This window comes from Tursiops truncatus, chromosome 21, assembly GCF_011762595.2.
Source record: "Tursiops truncatus isolate mTurTru1 chromosome 21, mTurTru1.mat.Y, whole genome shotgun sequence".
NCBI lineage: Eukaryota > Metazoa > Chordata > Mammalia > Artiodactyla > Delphinidae > Tursiops > Tursiops truncatus.
The window spans coordinates 10,512,244-10,531,845 of record NC_047054.1 but is presented as its reverse complement, the minus strand read 5'-3'; the positions used below and the strand labels follow the sequence as shown (position 1 = coordinate 10,531,845).

General features: G+C 53.8%; 1 protein-coding gene across 20 annotated transcripts in view; it reads left to right on the top strand.

Annotated features, from left to right (window-relative positions):
* The window catches only part of ARHGEF10 (Rho guanine nucleotide exchange factor 10), an 87,623-nt gene that overhangs the window by 27,857 nt on the left and 40,164 nt on the right, over nucleotides 1–19,602 (top strand). For 12 of the 20 annotated variants that reach the window (XR_012328990.1, XM_073798657.1, XM_019921580.3 and 9 more), the window contains 8 exons: nucleotides 1,590–1,753; nucleotides 4,013–4,129; nucleotides 6,823–6,937; nucleotides 9,957–10,063; nucleotides 13,972–14,049; nucleotides 14,277–14,456; nucleotides 16,202–16,318; nucleotides 18,056–18,148. Coding sequence is in view for 19 of the 20 variants with exons in the window: in XM_073798657.1 (XP_073654758.1) it covers nucleotides 1,590–1,753; nucleotides 4,013–4,129; nucleotides 6,823–6,937; nucleotides 9,957–10,063; nucleotides 13,972–14,049; nucleotides 14,277–14,456; nucleotides 16,202–16,318; nucleotides 18,056–18,148 (971 nt within the window). In the remaining variant the exon portion in view is untranslated. The remainder of the gene's footprint in view (nucleotides 1–1,589; nucleotides 1,754–4,012; nucleotides 4,130–6,822; nucleotides 6,938–9,956; nucleotides 10,064–13,971; nucleotides 14,050–14,276; nucleotides 14,457–16,201; nucleotides 16,319–18,055; nucleotides 18,149–19,602) is intronic. The other 8 variants (XM_073798667.1, XM_073798653.1, XM_073798669.1 and 5 more) reach the window with 5 other exon arrangements.

The following is a 19,602-nucleotide window of genomic DNA, read 5'->3' as shown; positions in this document are numbered from 1 at the left end:
ACAGGAGCGAGGGCACAGTCACCCGGGAGGAACTGCAACTTCTCGACAGGCTGGGACACAGCAGGGTAATGTTCCCCAAGTGCTGAAGAAGGCTCGGTTCCAGCCCGCATCTTCACATCCAGCCCAAGTCTTGTCCTTGAACAAGAGAGAAACGGGCAACCTCAGACGCAGATTGGAGAGCTTCACCGCTCGTAGACCCTCGAGGAATAGTTCAAGGAAAAGGGTACTGAACCCCATAGAAGGCAGGAAAGAGTAGTGAGCAAGTGAACTGACCCTGAGGGTGTTAGCACAAACTTAGAGCCACTTTGCCCGAAAGGCGTGATGCAGAACACCCCAAATGAAATGTCAGGAAACCACGTCTGGCAGCATCCCAGCAAACAAGCCAAAGCCCATCCTAACCCTGGAGGTTTGTGTCCAGAGTTCAAGTATCTTTCAACATTGGCTGGTTCTTTAGATGTCATTTCCCACAGAACCAGGCGAATGACACAGACCATACGCTCATCCTGATACACGCTTAGAAGGTACTTGGTACCATGCCTTCCAGTGTTAAAAACTCCTGACAGGAGGGAACTTTCCCAGCCTAATAGAGGACATGTTCTTAAAACTGACAGCAAACTGCGTGGATTCATTTATTCATCCCACAAATGCCTTGGACGCTGTCAGGTCCCCAGCACTGTTAGGGCCTCAGCTAACGGAGGCCTCCTCCCGAGATTCCTACATGACAGGAGACCCGTGCTTACCTTCGGCCCTCTTTCTACATAAACCAGGCAGGTCCTTAGAATAAGTGTGCTCCGGGGTAGTTATTTAAGTACCTGCTGCAAATAACGTGGAAACTAAAGGCAGGTTGCTGTAAAACCAAGTTTGAAATGCATTTTTGAGTAATTGATCCTCCCTGGTAGACCTTTCCCAGCTCAGATGGGCTGATCTGGGGTCTCAAAAACCAAACGGCAACAAAAGGTGGGCTGGCGGTGCCCCTGTCGAAGGTGATAGCTGTTCTGTTAGACCGGTGTGTCCCCTCTGCAGGCAGTGCCTTTGGCATTGTATCTGGCGGCGTAAACAGATGTGCTTTTCACTAATTCTAAGATGACTGATGTGATGAAGATATTTAAATACAGTAACAGGTTATAGGTACTCTGGGCTAGTTTTAGCACAAAAGCCAAAATTATAGTTGTTTGCAGTAAGCTTCACTTGCATTCATATTTGAATATCTCTATCGTCCATCTGTTTGTGATCTGTTAATCTGTCTGTGTGTCTAATCTGTTTCTATTTCATACATTTATCTAAAGAAAAATTTTCCTTTGTCAGAAGTTCTCTATGGGCAAGACATCATTTGGTATAATTGTGGTGGCTTCTCATAGACCAGTGGTCCTCAGGACGTGGATGGGGCTGGGGGGTTATCAGAGCTTTGTCACCCCACGCCCATCAGTCCAGCGCCTTTCTGGGGGCGGCCACACCTGAGGTTCCGTTCCTCCAAGCTTTTCCGAGGTACCAGCCCCCAACGATGTGGTCAGATGACGAACGTGCACAGACAGAACAAGAGCCAGTGAGGGTCTACGTTTTAAATTTCCTTTTGGCATTTATGCATTCAGATGAAATGATTTATGATGATGTTGAGAATGGAGATGAAGGTGGAAACAGCTCTCTGGAGTACGGGTGGAGTTCGAGCGAATTTGAGAGCTACGAGGAACAGAGCGACTCGGAGAGCAGAAACGGGGTCCCCCAGTGCTTCCTGCGCAGCGACCACAAAAAGCAAGTACGTGTCCAGTGTGTGTGCCTGAGAGATAAAACGTTCTCACGTGGACATGTGGACGGGACTATAAGATGTCATTTTCATTCACGTACTATTTTAAACTGTCGTTTTTTAAGCTGTTGTTACGTGCTTTGAGAAAAGCACTAGATGTTGGCAAAAGAGAAGACTCCCCTTAGTTCACGCAGTAGAATCTCGGCAGGATGGGAAAATTAAATTTATATAAACCAAATCCCTCCAAAGGCCCTAAGCGAGTTCGCTATCTTGAATAACTTACGTAAATACGCATTCCCTGGATATTTGTGTTGTGTACACGTAATGCTGTCTGTGCCCAGCCCGCTGCATGGATGGAGCCTGGCCGGGTGGGACACAGCACAGCCCTGCTGTCCTTTACGGGATGTTTTGAACCTCAGTGTTCTCAACACAAACAGGAAGATGTAAAAATAGAACATGTTACAAAAGGATGTTATAGGACGAGAGCAGCTGAGCTGCCCAGGAGCACCCTCAAAGGGAGGGAGTGTGTGTGTGTGAAGCTCCCGAGATGAGGGTCCAGGGAGGAGCTCCAGGTTGCAGGAGTGGATTCCAGGGCTGGAGGTTGTAGGGTGGGGACCTGAGAGAGGCCCTGCTGAGGGAGATCACCCCACTGAGGTGTCCGGTGTCCAGGGGTGACTGGCCACCCCGAATACTCTTGTCGTTGGGCGTTTTGGCTGTTGGTAAAAGGATGATTCCCACTGCCGTCCACGGTCACGTCAGCGCGCCATGGCCTTTCTGTGTGAGGTCTAGATGCAGGCCGCACGCTGGTGGAGGCTGTGGCTAGTGCCTCGTCATCACAGCAGAGTCGATAAGTCAGGGCAGGACCAATCAGTTATGCCTCCCCCTGCCTGCACCCCCGTGACCAGGCCGATGGGCCCCTGGACGTGGCCTCCACGTCGGTACGGCTTACAGATTACTGCGGGCGCATAGGGTTCGCATAGTCTGTAATCTTGTCCTGAAACTCAAGAAGACTCTACCAGTTGGTGGTGGTGAACCCAGCTACTCAATATCATTAACGAGCTTTCCCCAGAACTTAGCTGTCTCTGTCACCAGAGTTATTACAGCCGAGACTTAACCAGCGAATGAAGCTACAGCTGTAATTTTAGACGGAGCTGGTAACTAAGGTGACACTTGGCTCTTTACAGCCGAGTCCAACATTCCAGGTTTAAATGGAGATTTTAAATACGGCACCGGGGCCTGATTTCAGCAGGATGGGGCACCCAGTGTGGCCTTGGAGAGCAGTTAAAACGCTCGTAAATTTCGACTTCAGCAGGCCTGGCGGATGACGTGCAAACTGGGCTGGTCAGGCGATGGCCCCTGAGCCGTGGGCACGATTACTGAGTGGACACTCTGCCCTCTTGGCCGCCCAGCTGGACCTGTGTTCCCAGATGCATCACCAGCAATGCTGATAGAGGAGGCCGGGTGGCCCAGCAGCAGAGACGGTGGAGGGCCAGCCCCGGGCGGCCGTGAGTGCAGAGTCCTCACCGGGTCCAGCACGCGTCCGTCCTGTGGGGCAGCGTCCCGAGGGCAGCGCTAAGGAGTACCAAGTTTCCTAGTTTAAAAAGTCGTATTTCAGAAGCTGCCAGGATGACACTGTAAGTCGTTTAAGACTCCTCTCATAGTCTCAGATTTTATAAAAAAAATCGCTGAGGTGTCCTTGTCTGGGCTGACATGGGAAACACTCACTAAGGAGCAGGGCCCTCGGTTTGCCTATTGGAGACGTTTGTGATCACGTGAGGACTGAATTACAAGATTTCACCCCATCCCCGTGGGCTGCAGAGAAAGTTATGTCAGTTTGGAGACTCAAAAATCTACGTGGTCGTCCCCAAATCATTTCCCCCATCGATACAGTCTTGAATTCAAGCTTCTTTGCTTTGGCGCTGACACAGCGGAACAATGTTATATGTATTTCTACATTTTTGATCATTTTAATTTCACCAAAACGTAAAGGCGTGACGGTGTCCACATATTTCTGTGCATTTACTTTCTCTTGTTCAGCATAGAAGAGTCTCCAGTCCGGCTCACCTGGAGTCTGTCTTCTGATGATGTGTCTTCCTCACTCATGTGTTTATTTCTCGAGAGCCGGTGGGCTAGGAGGGGGGGCCCGGGGCAGTAGGACCTTGGTGTGTGGACATCACCCACCAGACGCTGCTCAAGCCCTTTCAATGTAAGATTGTCTCAAAGCACCGGAAAGAGCGTGTTGTGAAAAGCTTGTATCTCTTTGTACTGTAGCTTTCCCATGACCTAACCCGCTTAAAGGAGCACTATGAGAAAAAGATGAGACATTTGGTGGCAAACGCGGTGGGCGCGGTAGAGATTCAGCAGCTAAAGCACAAACATGAACTGAAGGTAGTGTGGTTCACGCTGAAAACGCTTCTGCAAAAAACAGACTGTCCTTTAACGAGAAAACTCAGTCCCAGAGCTGGCCAGTTCTGCCGGGGTGGTGGTTCTCACGGTGCGGTCCAGGGAACCCCAGGGCCACCCGGGCAGTGGCGAGTTCCTGTCAATTCCGGGGCATCCTTCGCCTCTGTCCCCCTCCGTCCCCCAACGTGTGGACGGAGGCCCCAGGGCGTGACCCACGCCTGCTGGGACGTGGGATCCGCCGTCTCCACGCCAGACGCGAGGCAGGTTCCCCCAAGTGCAAAACAATTGCACTTTTTTTGTTGTTTTGGAAAATGTAGTAATTTTTTATAAAACGTTACCTGAGACAAAATGTCATAGGTTAAATATTTTTTAAATGAATATTAATAAAAATATTCAACATTTTTCTCAATTTTAACTCCTTACGTAGCGTAACATAGATAAAGGCGGTAAACCAGAACCGTTTGGGCTGCTCGATGACTTTTCTGAGTGTGAAGGGCTCCTGAGACCACAAAGTTGAGAACTGCTGGGTGTGAGTGTCGTGGTGTCCGCTGTTTGAGATGTTTTAAAAGGGCACTGTCAAGTAACCTTTCCTTCACTGGGATCTTCGTCCTGCTGACGTTTGTGATTTGTTCACACGTCTTGAAAGGCACTTACCTGAGGCAGGTGTTCACTCAGAAACGTCTCTGGAACATCACGGCTCTGTTCCACGCTTTTCGGTGCAGGAGCGAAGCCCCCGGAATCATGGCATCTCCTCCGGCACAGCGTTGGGCTGGTTCCGTGCAGGAAACAGGCGGAGCCCCTGGGATGATCTGGAGGCCGGGGTGGGGGTGGTTCCAGGGAGCACAGGGCCGGGTGGTCCAGGCAGGGGTACGAGGCAGGCCAGCTCAGCAAAGAGAGGGGAATGTGCTCGATCAGACGGTGGCAGAGCGGCAAGGAGCAGGTAGGGTGACTCGTCTGGGGCCGGCTACGCGCTGCCGTCCTCTGCAGAAGCAGGGCCTGGCGTGTTGCTGCAGCTGTGCGACCCTGGGCGGCCGTTCCCTCCGCCCGGAACCTGGCACCTGTGTGGCTTCACCTGGAGCCGGGGCTCGGCCCCCTGCAGACTCCCTGGCCATCTGTCTGTCCCTAATTCTCTGACTCCTTGGAGGGAGCATGGACAGCGTGTGCAGCCCGGGTCTGGGCGGCGGGATCTGGACGATGGGGGGGTAGGGAGCTAAGGAGGGGCGCACAGGCAGCGCGAGGTGCCAGCGGTGGCTGCGGAGAAGCGGGGACGGCGGGCGGCTATCCGGGGTCGTCAGCAGACGAAGCCGCGTTTGGATGAAGGGATACAGGAGTCGGAGCAGGCAGAGTGGCTTTGCCGCGTTTAACCTGGCGGGTAGGGCGGTGGTGAGTGGCTGGGCATCCGAGTCGGGGTCAGCCAGGCAGTGTGACTTGGATCTGGTGTCCATCGAGGTGGGTGGTGGGCCAGGGGCACATCCTCAGGGACACAGCCTAAGGTGCGGGGACAGCGAGGAATTGCAGAGTCGCTCGGGCTGGAGTTACGAGTGTCCGGCACCAGGCTGCAGGCTCCTCAAGTGGGAACCTCCCAGGGGCACAGCTCCCGAGTCCAGGGTGCACACTCAGCCCCCGAGAGCCCCTCAGCCGGCGGCGCTCTGCGCAAACGCGCAACCGGGCAGTGGCCCCGTAGAAAGGGCCGCCGGAGGGAGGCCAGGCGAAGCCCTGGAGCGGAGCGGGCGGGTGTTGAAGCCTCTCCCCTGGGGAGGATCGCAGGAGGGCGGGGAGGCCGGCACCTAGACAGACCCGAAGGGTGTTAGCTTGTGTCATAAGAGGCCATCTGGGTTTTCTCTAAAGGATCAGTCGCTCCGTACCCAGTGGCCAATATCTCAGACGTTAGAGTCCTAAGGATAAGAAATGGGGGTGAAATGCCAAAGCACATCATTGGGGGCTTTTGGCCCTAACGGCCAGTCTAAGTGTTATGCCAGGAGCCTGGCTTGAGGGAACCAGGATGGACAAACTCCTCTGCGGGGGCCGGTGGTCTTTCCAACCCTTCAGTCTCCGCGGAGGAGGGGGTCTGCCGACCCCTCCCGCGGGCCGTCCCTCTGTCTGTATCCCGGCAGGTCTCTCCAGCTGGCCATTCCTGTGACCATCAGTACGAAGGGCCCGTGAGCCGCTGGACCGGCCTCCATGGGGAGCCCCGGGGAGGCTGGGGAGTGTCCAGCGGCTGAGCCAGCTGGCGGGTCTCCAGCCAGGGGCTCCACTGTTTCCTGCCATCTGTCCGTTGACCTTGGGCAAACTGTTCACACCTGTGGCCTCAGCTCTCCGCACTCGGCTTCTGCAAAGCCCTTTGCAAGTGTTTGTAATAAAAACGAAGACTGACTTAAACACAGCAGGAGACTTTTTTAAAACTATGTTAAGGAAGGGCTCTGTTTGTAAATTTGTTTTTCCTTCTTTTTTTTTAACCAGCAAAATAAAAACCAAACAGCCCCAAACCACACACACACACACACACACACACACACACACTTTCACAACAGCCAAGAAAGCTCTCCCAGACCAAAAAGCCCATTTCAGATGATGTTTCCAGAGCAAACTACTTGACAGTGTTCTTTTAAAATGGAGCAAAAGCAGCAAGGAGGTTTTGCCAAGTCATCCCACCCTCACCCGGCCTCCCTTCCCCGCAGATGCAGAAGCTCGTGAAGGCCGCCAAGGAAGGCACCAAGGACGGCCTGGAGAAGACGAAGGCTGCGGTGAAGCGGGGCCGCTCCTTCATCAGGACCAAGTCCTTCGCCTCTGCAGGTCTGCGGGGCGCGGCCTCGGGGAGGCTGCCTGGGCTCGGGGCTGGCTCGGGGCAGTGAGGACTCCAGGGGCGGCAGGAAGTTGAGTGCATTCTCGCAGGGGGTGGATTTCGGCCCCCCCTTAACTGGCTCCTCCCAGCAGTCGGGTGATCGAGGGTCCCCCCGGGGGCTTGCTCTCCCTCCACAGAGCCCCTGGATTCTCAGCAGGGCCGTTGATAATAGAACACAGTCACGGGGGTGCGTTCACAGTGCCCGGGGCTCCTGGCACGTTTCCTGCCCCTTCACAGCTGAGGCTGGGTACGGTGGGCTCTGAGTGGGAACTCAGGATCCTCTGTGCTGGTGAGAGGATTCCAGAGTTCTCAGGTTTGTGAAACATTTCACTCAGGGGCAGGAGCCCGTGGCGCTTGTGTGTCAGAAAGATAGAGCCTGTCTGGGTGTGTTCACGTCGGCAGCAAGCTCTGGGCGCGGGTTCTCTAGCGTCTGAGCATGTCTGTGCGCTGGTGTGGTACGAGGTACCCGGCTGTGCGGGCAGCTGAGGGTTTACGTGCGGAATGACCGTCCTGACTCTCACTTGGTCCTTCAGGAGCACGTTTCTGTGTTGCCACTACGACCTTCTGATGGGCAAAGCGGGTGCCGGCTCAGTGCAGGTTGCTGATAGCCGTGCAGGGAGAGGACGTTAAGGTCACGTGTTTCCCCTGTGACTGGCCCGGGAAGACTGTAATTGGCCGTAAAGCCACCTGGGCCTTTAAAGAAGGTGTGATCCTCACGGAGCCCCCAGCCTCTTCACGTAGGATGGAGAGTGTGTCAGGGGCTGAGACAGGGATGTGGATTCTGATAGAGTGTGCTCCCCGGTGGGGAGCTGGCCGCGGGCAGGTGCCCCAGAGGGGGCCCTTCGTGGGAGGGCACACAGGCAGAGCCCCACAGGTGCAGAGGTTGGGGTTAGGGGCCCCGGAGTCTGGGGGCTGCTCAGAAATGCCGACTCGGGCCCACCTGAGACCCCTGGACCAGGATCGCAAGGGAACAGGGTCCAGGTGCACGGGGCAGGCCTGAAGGCAGCTCCAGGGGGAGAGTGACTAGAGTATCACAGGATCGTCCCTGGTTTGGGGGGAGGGGGGCCCATTACACACACCCCTGAACCCTGCGGCCTTAGCTTCCTGAGCTGTCAGGTGGGAAGCCCGGGCTAAAGTTTCGGCTCGTAGCCCTGGAGTTCACAGCGGGGAACCGGGAGCTCTTACAAATAGCGGTGCCAGGCCTCCACCCCCAGGCCGTCAGTGGACCTCTGAGGGAGACGTCCGCACACTGGAATGTTGTGGGTTTTTTAAAGACTATTTTGTTTTTAGAGCAGTTTTAGGTTCACGGCAAAACTGAATGAAAAGTACAGAGATTTCCCATAAACCCCTAGCCCCACTCAGGCACAGCCTCCCTCCCCACTGTCACCATCCCCACCAAGTGGTCCGTGTGTTACAATCGTGGACCTACACTGTCACATCACCATCACCCAGAGTCCATGGTTCACATCAGGTCTCACTCTTGCTGTTGTACATTCTGTGGGTTTGGACAAACGAATAAGGAAACATACCTATCATTATAGCATCATAGAGAGTAGTTTCACTGCCCTAAAAATCCTCTGTTCATCCTTCCCTCCCCCCAAGCCTTGGCAATCACTGATCTTTTTACTGCTTCCATAGTTTTACCTTTTCTAGTTGGACCCATACAGCCTGTAGTCTTTTCAAGTTGGCTTCTTTCACTTAGTGATATGCATTTAAGGTTCCTTCGTGTCTTTTCATGGCTTGGTAGCTCTTTTCTTTTTAGCTGAGTAACATCCGTGGTCCGGATGGACCACAGTTTATTTTATCCACTCACCTACGGAAGGACATCTTAGTTGCTTTCAAAGTTTTGGCGATTGTGAATCCAGCTGCTATAAACATCCGTGTGCAGGTTTTTGTGTGGTTATAAGTTTTTGGCCCCTTTGGGTGAACACCAAGGAGCATGACTGCTGGGTCATGTGATAAGAGGATGATTAGTTTTATAAGAAAGCACTAAACTGTCTCCCGAAGTGGCTGCGCCATCCTGCATCCCCACCAGCACTTGGTGTAGTCACTGCTCTGGATTTTGGCCGTTCCAATAGGTGTATAGACACTGTAGGTTCCTTAAAGCTCTTCTGACAGTTCTTCTGTGCAGCTAGGGTTTTGTATCTTTGAATTAGATCATCTCCAGGTTCCTATTACCTAAAATTTCCTGTGCTTTTCTGGTTTCTAGCTGTTTTGTGAATTCTTTTTTTTTTTTTTTTTTTTTTTTTTTGCGGTACACGGGCCCCTCACTGTTGTGGCCTCTCCCGTTGCGGAGCACAGGCTCCGGACGCGCAGGCTCAGCGGCCATGGCTCACGGGCCCAGCCGCTCCGCGGCATGTGGGATCTTCCCGGACCAGGGCACGAACCCGCGTCCCCTGCATCGGCAGGGGGACTCTCAACCACTGTGCCACCAGGGAAGCCCCATTGTGAATTCTTTAGATTACGTAGCTGCATCTAAGTTTTTAGAAATGAATTTAATTTTGGTCTAGAATTTTTGATCTTGGGGAAGTTGTGCTTTTTACAGACTTCTAGTGAGAAAGGGAGAAAGTCAGGAAGTTACTAAGTCTCCCTTCGTTTTCCCTGACTATCGAATGTTGGTTCTTAGTCATTCATAGCTGCTTTTCTTTGTTTCTGACTTTGATATGTCATAGATTAAGACATTGAAATATGTATTTCTACTCTGCCATCTAGGTGTTCAAATGACACCTCGGCTTTTTGAAGTTAGACTTCACGTATTGAAAGTCTCAAATATCAACAAACACCACATTCCTCTTGTGGGAAGGATGTTTTCTTGGGTTTGTTAAAACTTCACTTTACTCATTGCTGGGCGGAAAGGAGTCGTAGAACTGAGGTGTCTGCCCAGGGCGTTGCTTTGACAGCCAGCTTGACTGCGCTGTGACGTTATATCCTGTTTCAGTGTGAAACTAGCACATTCTGTCTTCCTTTAAGACCACAGACCCTGTCTTGAAGAGGAACAGAACTTGTTCATTGACGTGGACTGCAAGCATCCGGAAGCCGTCCTCACCCCAATGCCCGAAGGCTTGTCTCAGCAGCAGGTAGGATGCGCAGGGCGGATGCCCCCGTGCTTGCACCAGGACGGCTGTGCTGGCTGGGAATTACCTGCTGGCACAGACTCCCAGCCATTCCAGCCACCTGGGCTCGTCCACTGGCCTCTCCTGGTCCAGCAAGGAAGGGGTTAACCCAGCAGCGAGCCTACATATTTTGAGTATCAGCCCCAGTGTAATTGTAAAACTGCGTGGAATATCTGCATTCTTTGTGAGGGTCATTTATACTCATTCACACTGATGGGACATCTCCACAAAGGGACTAGATGTGACTGTGTAAAGGGTGTGTGTGTACATAGTGCCTGAGTCTGAGATTAAAAGATAGATTTCCAGCAGCTCACGAAGTTAGCCGAATATCGATGAATTTCTTCATCTCTGAAAATACTGTAGGTAGCAGAGGGAAGATACTCCGTGGTTTCCATTTCATTATCTTTGGGTAAAAGGAAAGGAAAGCTTCAGAAACAAGGGCGTCAGAGACAAGGGCGTACCACAGAGTTGGGGGCACTGAGGGGAGGAGTTGATGGTTTCAGGTGGGGTGTGATTTGAGTTTTTCCCACGTGGGCAGCCTGATGCAGGTCATGGAGACTGAGAGAGATGACAGATGTTGTAAATAGATGATGTAGGTAGATAGACGTAGGTGGGTGATAGGTATACAGGGTGGTTGATAGATGCATGCGTCATACACACGGCACGCGTGCACAGATGTGGTGTGCAGACAGAACCACATACAGACCCTCTGTGGCAGGTTCAGAGTCTGGTAAGAAGGATGCCAAGCTGCGTTGCAAAGGCCAAGGGGCTGTTAGCCGTAGGTCAGGCTGGAGGAGGAAGCTGGCTCTTGGTTGGGGTGCAGGGGGCAGCAGAGCGGGTTGAAGGTGCTAGTGAAGTGTCTGGTGTGTGGGTGCTGGGCTGTGAGAGGCCGGGCTCGTGTGCTCAGGAGGGGACACGTCAGGCAGGTGTAAAGGTCACCCCCCTCATCCTTGCATGCCCCCGTGGAGCACATTCACAGGAGGACACCCAGGCCCAGAGGGGCCTTGTGGTCAGGTGGCATTGGGCGACGGGCAGGTCCGGGTCCGGTGCCCCCCTGGACCCCGTGTCCTCAGCTCCCTCGTGCTCCTGGGGTTGAAATGTGGCCGCGTTGCTGGCAGCGACGTGCTGATGGTTTTTGCAGGAGCAGAGAGGCTGCTCTTCGCTGCCCCCCTGCTCGCTGCCCAAGTTCCTGGCTCACCCACCTCATTTTAGCCTCACGAGTCTGAAAAAGGGCACTGATTGCTCAGAAATACTCTCGATGTTTCCGGGAGGCCTCCCCTGGGGCTCCGGGACTTGGGTCCTCTTCCCGGACGGTGTGGGGGTCACGCGGTTGGGAGACTCGCGGAGCCTCCCCAGGGGGGCCCGCGGGGGAGGGACTGTGGCCGCCGTGCAGACGCATGTAGGTGCGGGGCGTCCCCGGCCAGGCCGAGGCTTGGAGACAGCAGGGCCTGCGGGTCGGCCAGGGGACAGGGGACAAGGGAGTTTCGAGCCCGCAGGATCTCAGCAGACACACACACCTGCCAGTCAGTTTTGTCCCCCGGAGGGCTGGGTGGTGACAACGAGGACGGGTCCCTGGTGCAGAAAGGGCACCTCTGTAGGCGCCCCCCACCCCGGCCCAGTTCCCACCCCGGGCCCCGCACTGGGGCAGGGGAAGCTCCCGCCAGGCCGCTCACTTGTTCCGCCAGCGCCGTCCTCCTTCCCTTGAAACGGGGACATGGCGTCTGCGGTGTCTTCCTCGCGGCCCCACAAGACAGTGACGCGACGTGTGTGGTGGCCCTCGGCTGAAGGCGCCACGCCAGGCGCACGGCGGCCAGAGAGGGTTTGTGTTTTGGTTTCTGCGCCGCTCCCCGCAGGCTCCCTTCTTACCCCCTGGTTCACAGAGGTTGCTTTCCCCACTGGTTACTGCTTGTTCTCTGGGGAGTTTTCCATTAAAAGATTAAACCCGATGTCAGTGCTCTTTGAATTTTTTCTTCCAAAGTTGAAATAAGGTAACGTATCTGTCAGGAAAAATGCTGCGTGTGAAGCGTTCTTTACATGCCCAGTTTGGTGGGAGGAAAGCCTTTATTTCCTGGGTTGTCATTTACTTGAAAGGTGGCACTGAAGCTGAAGGATGAGGCCAGCATCCTCTGCCGTCCGGCCTCTGATCCAGGGTCCAGGCATAGGGAGGGGCTGCTGTCCTCTTCCTCCTCCTCCTCCTCGTCTCCGCCCCTCCCCTTTACCCCTCCCCTCCCCTCCCCTTTACCCCCTCCTCCTCCTCCCCCTCCCCCCTCCCCTCCCCCTTTTACCCCCTCCTTATCCTCTTCCTCTCGCCCCCTCCCCCTCTCCCCTCCCCCCTTTACACCCTCCTTCTCCTCCTCCATTGCTCTAATCACCTCCTGGCCCAGGCACATCTCCCGCGGGTCCCCGTGGCCTCGTAGGATCTCAGTCCAGGGCTGAGGTCTCCCTGCAGCCTCGGGGTCAGGGTCCCGGGAAGCCTGAGGCCTGAGGACCCGTGTTGGCTGTGCTGTCCACGCACTGAGTTTAACTGAGGGGCCGACCCGACCTGCGGGAGCCCTGGGATCTGGGGGAGATTGGGGGTTTTATTTTGTATTTTTCAGTAATACCAATTCCAGGTCCTTTGACCTGATACATTAGTGTTATCTCAGGACTTAAAAAAACATATTTAATTCCTAGGTGAGACCCCCCCGCCCAAATCCTGAAATATCCTGACCCCAGAGTTGAGACCGTGTGTGGGAATCTGAATTTTGGGAGAAGGCTGGTCCACATTTGACCATCCGCAGTTTGGGGGTGTCTGGGTCGTGGGGTGCCACCCTCGTTTCAGAGGGAAGGGTCATCGCTGCGGCCACGTGTGCTTGTGCTTTAATTCCAGACTCATCTGCCTTTTACACACATCACTTTCTTCCTTAAGTGTCCTTGAAGGTTGCTTTTTGCCTTCATTTTGTGAAGGAGCAGCCCTTTCGTAAGGAGAGGAGTCGCTCCCTTGTGGATGTCGGTGACTCGACAAGAGGCGCGCCCCCGGAGGATGTGCCTTCTGCCGCCAGGGGGCGTCGCGGTTCCTGGGATGGGGCTGCCGGGGGTGGGGTGAGGAGCAGCCTTGTCCTTTCTATGCTCCACTTGCCATTTATTGGCAAAAACAACTTCGCAAATGGTGTGTAAACTGGACAAAAGTGCCCAGTGTCGTCATTGGCCTTAAACAGGCATCTTACAGCCAGAAACTTGTGCTTGTGTGTCCTCTAGTCATGAAAACAAATCCCAAAGTGATGTCACTGTTTGAAATGCAGGCATCTCAGGTCTGGAGGAGTTTTTGCACCTGGAATTGACGTTGGTAATTTACTCTCTGCGTTCCTAGCCTTGTAGTCTTCGAATGGCCTCAAAACAAAACAAAACTATACCTCCACCTTCCAAAAGTTGTTTTTTTTAAAAAAAACTTTGGAATAATGATTTTAGATGTGTTGGTAATAGCATTCTTTGAGTCAAGACTGGAAGGTTTTTTTTCTGTGCTTAATGTATACATGAAATACCATGTAATTCCATGCTCGGCACATAAAATACAACCCGTTAATTCAGTTCATTATCGTTGGATGAGTGAATGAAATTGTTGTTAATGCCGTGATTTAATTGTGTTACTGTAGTTGTGGTTTATAATTTGAGGTTTACAAATAACAGAATTGTAGTGATGGGGAACCAACGTTCTGTGCCCATCATGGTAGGTAGTTAATGCACTAATATATTTTAAGGCCTTGGGAGTTTTCATTCATGTACTGTCTTGAAAACAAAAAACTTTTTTGTCCACAAGCCTCAACAGAAGTCACATTCATCTGTTGTGTTTTCTGAGGCAGGTTTTGACTGTTGTCTTTTCAAATTCTCAACAGGTCGTAAGAAGATACATTCTGGGCTCGGTTGTCGACAGTGAGAAGAGCTACGTGGATGCCCTCAAGAGGATTCTGGAGGTACCTAAACGCCACGTTGTATAACGGATATGTTTCGTGAACCTGTGAATTATAAAATACTCAAATTGGCAAAATTCTTAAAAGAATCTGAGAATTGTGTCTGTGTATTGACATCAAAGGTCGCCTGGTCTGTTTGGGCACAAACGTAGCTGCGCAGGTGAGTTTCTCCGCGTTCTTTCATGAACCCTGAGAAAAGCCTGGGCCGTCCTTGTGCGTTTCTGCCTCAGCAATACGAGAAGCCGCTGTCTGAGATGGAGCCCAAGATCCTGAGCGAGAGGAAGCTGAAGACGGTCTTCTACCGGGTCAAGGAGGTCCTGCAGTGCCACTGCATGTTCCAGATCGCGCTGGCCAGCCGCGTGGCCGAGTGGGACTCGGTGGAGATGATCGGAGACGTCTTCGTGGCCTCGGTAACCAAGCCGGCGTGCCCAGAGGGTCTGCGGGGCTCCCCTGGGCTCAGGGCCCATCCCTTCTCCCACGGATGCCTCAGGGTGGGTGTCCTGCCGGCCTGAGCCCAGCTGCACCCCACAGCGCCCCGGCCGACCCTGCGGAGCTCTCCGCGGGGGCCGGTCTGAGGTCGGGAAGCTGAGCACGCGTGTGCGCCCAGAGGAAGGATGTAGAGAGAAACGTCCAGAGGCTCCGGTGGAGCTGCCCCTGGAACACTTCAGACTACACACCGTCCAGCTTGGGAGGCATCACAGGCAACTTGATGATGGTTTCGTCGCCGAGTCAGGGCCCTGCTTGTGAACGGTTTTGTGGGGTTGTCGGCGTTAAGCCCTCACAGGGTCTCACCCCTCCTGGGAACCGCCTTGTGGAAAGATACCCACCTGTTTCCCTCAGCCCTGTGCTCCCTGACCTGGTGTCCCGTTGTGCGGGCGCAGCCTCTGGGCCCCGCGGTGACACAGGACGCGAGGGGACGCGAGCTGGTCCCACAGCTGCGCTGACCTTTCCCAGCAGGAGCCGCCACAGCCCTGAGCTCCAGCGCTGGGTTGGCTACGAGCCATTTATCTTCGGCCCGTTTGTGAATCGTCCACACTGCGGACTGGCTAGTTTTCTATCTAGAGGTAGCAGAGGGATTCTGAAGTTGATTGAGGACAGCACTGTCAAGAGACAAGAGCTTGAAAGAATTTTACACTTGATCTTAGCCAAAAGGCCGAGAAGCGATTTGAAAGAATTTTAAGTGTCCGTATACTTAGAGGAGTGCTGTAATGTGATACGTGAAACCTTGTTTCTATATATTCTGTGCGTGTGCTTAACGAGGTATATAAAGTATGCTTTGAACGTAACGTGGAAAGAGAGTTCTTACTAAAATGAATTTGCATAACCCCCTTCAGTGATCTTTATGAAAAACAAAAAAGAGATATTGGACATTTACTTTTTTATTGCATTTCTGCCTATTTTATATATTAGTTTCAACTCTTAGTCCGTCCTTCTTAAAATGTTTACCTTGGGAACATTTTTTTAATGTAGAAGAAAATCTTTTTAAAAAATATATAATTTAGATGAAAGCATTTCTTCTCTAAGTGGCCCCACATCTACTTATGGGACTCGCTGTCTGTCTTCAAGAATATGTGGGATCTTAGAAGCATAAAAGGAAGTGAGGCCAATGTCTCTGCCTCTGGAAACCTTTGCGCTTTTGGGAAAATTGGGCAGTGGACCTATGTGGCGTTGCCCCTCAGCCTGGGGAAACAGGTGTGGTCAGCTGTCCTCCCCTGGGCATCTCAAGGGGATGGTTAGGTCAGGATGCTGGGACCTCCACATGCTGAGGTGCAGGACATTCTGTCCTGTAGGTGAAATCCACAAAATGCCAGTCAGCAGGAATTTAAAGGAGGATGTCTGTAAACACCATCTTTATACGACTGTAGACTGTAGTCAGGAACATTTCTTAACTGAAACCCAAACTTGCCACAGTTTTGAGCAGGGCAGCCTTAAAGAGCATTGGCAAATAAGATCAACCAGCCATTGAAAAAACCCTAGCAAGTCTGCTTAAGAAAACAATGATCACACACAGTCATCATGAAGTTTATCCTATGAAAACATCACAGTGACCGAGCGGTTATCGTTAGCACGGGTTCCGGCCTTTTATTGTGAGCTTGGAGAGGAAGCAGTTGGATTCTGCATTACTTACATGTCTCAATTTCCTCTTGTATTGCAGTTTTCTAAGTCCATGGTGCTGGATGCTTACAGTGAATATGTGAATAATTTTAGCACAGCTGTGGCAATCCTTAAGAAAACGTGTGCTACAAAACCTGCTTTTCTTGAATTTTTAAAGGTAGGCACTTAAACACTTTTTTGTGTGTTTTATCACCCTCTGATAACAGCTTTGATGTCAAGATACTTTGTAGTGAAATTTCACCAAACCTTCCCTCTAAATGTATCATGTTATTTATTGTGAAGATTTTAGCACCAGCAGGACCCTAGGTGTTGGATCAGGGCTGGAAAGGATGATGAAGTTTCTAGTGACAGCATAGCTCTTTGAAAATAACCTTCATTTGCACATCCTTAGACATATGTGGATAGATGGGAGGGGTCAGGAAGTGGAGATCAGACCCCGAACCAAGCGGCCAGCTGTTGCTCAGCACAGCGTTAGGAGTAACAGAAGGGGGCTTTGGAGTCGGTCGGGGGCTCCGTGGCTTCTTTGGGTCAGGCAGTGAGCAGACCCCCTAAAGATGAGCCCCCGCAGTGGGTAGGGGGGCTGCATGGTCCGCTCCTCCTCTGACATCGGGTGTCGATGGGTGACATTGAATCAGCGAGGCTGGGACGTAAACATGCCCAGAGGGCTCTCTGCCCGTGGAACCAGGATAAAGTTCCCCTTCAGATACTGAGTCCCGGGGCCGGGCCGGGGCCGGAGTCTCATCTGCCTGAGGCTCCAGTTTGCATTATGACCTGGGACCAAAGCCTGTTCCTGTTACGTGAACTGTGTTCTTGGAAGGTTCTGCCACCTGCACAGTGAACCCTGGGGGGTGTCCTCGCCCAGGGTGAAGGCTTATTTAGGCTGAGCTATACCCCCTCCCTCTCATGTGATATGGTGGTTCCCGCTGAGGCAGGACCCGGGTGGAGGTGGCCCGTCCTTAGATCGACCCCACTCTGGAAAGCTGCAGTTGGTGCTCTGGCCTTCCCCTGTCACAGCAGGAGAAAGGAAACACGGGACGACCTAAAGTATACTTTTTCTGAGGAGTTTGTTGTGGTCCTGCTGGTGCCGACAGTAGCTGACAGGAGGCCACCGCAGCCCTACCGTCAGGCCGCCAGCCCCCGGCGGCCTAGGAAGGCAGGCCATCCAGTCCCCTGTCCTACCCCAGGCGCCTGGTGTCCACGAGGTCAAGCCGGGCTCTGGGCTCCGCACCGCGTGGCCCCTCAGCTGGAGAGAGCTGGGGACTCCTCCCCAGTTTGTAAATGGTCAGCCTGGGGCGTCCCCTCCTGCCAGAGAAGCCTCCCCTGCGGAGGGAAGGGGGCGCCTGGCCCTGGACTCCCTCCCCCCCCGGCCTCCCTTGGGGAGACTTGCCAGGACACGGACACGCCCCAGCCACACCCCGAATCTCCACGGCAGAGCGAGGGCTGAAGTGGGGAGGTTTGTCCCAATGCAGGACACGCCGCAGCAGCCGCAGGTGCTGTGCCCCAGGTGCAGGGCGGGTGCCTTTAGGGGCCCGTGCTACTCCAACTTGGGATTCTGTCACTTTCTTCTTCTTCTTTCTTCTTTTTTTTTTTTTTTGTAGCTGCACTTTGTTGTGATTGTAGAATCTTAGAAACTAGTTTGACTCTTAGAGTATTGAAATCAGCTCATAAATGGCTCTTAAAACATCAAAGAAAAATATTGAAGCTTTCAGTTCAGAAACCAGCCAGGGCTCGCCGCAGCCTGAATGACGTGAGCGTGCACTGGCGGTGTGTGAGGTGTAGAAGGTGTTTGGAGCAGGTTTGGAGGCAGCCTCTCCGTAGAGGGGAGCAGGGGCGAGCTCCCCCCGGGGCGGCGTCCAGGCGGGAGCCGCGAGTGCCGGCCCTTTGTCCCCCGCAGCAGTGCCAGGAGGCCAGCCCCGACCGCGTCACGCTGCACAGCCTGATGATGAAGCCCATCCAGAGGTTCCCGCAGTTCATCCTGCTGCTCCAGGTGAGGCCTCCTGCGCGATCCGGCCAGCGGTCCCGTCGTGCCGTCGTCCGTCCCTCCGTGTCCAAGCGTCTCCTCGTGGAGACGGCAGGCTCTCAGCTGCCCCCGCTCCCAGGTCGCTTACATCAGGGCAGGGCCAGGGGCGGCGAGACCCCAGCCTGCAGCTGCCGGTCCCTCTGGCCCCCACCCGTGCTGAGCTCCTCTCCTGGGCCCGTCGGGACCCCCTCGTCAGCATAGACTCTGGGGGGTGAGAGGGACTTGTTAGGAACACCACATGCCCCTCCCCCCATCCCTCAGGAAATTCCGAGGGCTGTAGGGGCCCCGGGCCAGGGACCTGAACGGGGGCAAAGCCGAGGGAGTTTTCATTAACCACACGCGCTCGTGCCCTGGGGGAGGCGGGCTGGTCCCCAGGCAGGTAGACACAAGATGTCCAGGGTCCTGCTCTGGGGTCAGGTGTGTGCCCAGTGGGGAGGGGCAGGCCCAGAAAGCTGCCGGTCAGCCGCGGAGCCGACCCGCTGCTTGGAGAGCGGGAGCTGCGCAGAGAGATTTCCCAGGTACTCCGACCGTACATTGTTTTAGACTAAGAATTCTCAGTTAGGTACGTGCGTTGATCTAAAGAGTAGAGCTGGCTTTGAGTGCAGACATAAAGCATCGTCGGATCAGGAAGGCCTTGCCCTGCCGTGTGACGTGCTGTCAGGCCCCCGAGACCTGGGACCCGCGTGCCTTGCGGGCTCAGGGCTCACCCTCCTTAGATGAGCGTCAGGGCGTTTGAATCGGTTATTTCCGAGGAGGGTCTGCAGTGGCCTCCGCCTCTTCCGGTTTCTCAGTGAACACTCAGCTCGTTTCTAGAGTTAAATCAGGCGACTTGTTGGCTCCCCTAGTCATTAAAAGTGATGAAAGATGAACCGTGAAACCATCCCCAGGGACAGGGAGGGTGCGTCAAAGGCCTCGAGGCCTCGCTGGGCCCGCCCGTCACACGGTTCCAAATTTTAAAACTTGGTTCTTGTAAGAAGTTTGCTCTTTCCTTTTATTTTTATTTTTACTTCCCTCTAAATGTTTCACTTTGCTGAGCAGAAACAGATGAAAATTCTTAAAGTCCGAATCCAGTTACGATAGACTCCAGGGTTTTGGTTTAAGCACACGTCCTCGTGGACAGACGCGGCCCCTGGGCCTGGCCCTTCCCGGGTCCCTTAGAGCTTCCTGTACGGCTCGTCCCCTCCCACGCCCCCGACCCTCCAGGGCAGGAAACAGCCTTCACCCCGGCCTGATGGCGGCACAGCACCCAGACGGCTGGTCCCAGGTTTGTGTGAATGCGGTTCCCGTGGGCAGGTGTTCAGTCCTTCCTGTGGTCTGAGCACAGGCAGTTCTCAGGGGCAGGGGGCTCAGACAGAGCAGGGCCGGTTCCCAGGAGAACGCAGTCGGCGTCAGAGGGGCGGTGTCTGTACTTCTGTATTTCC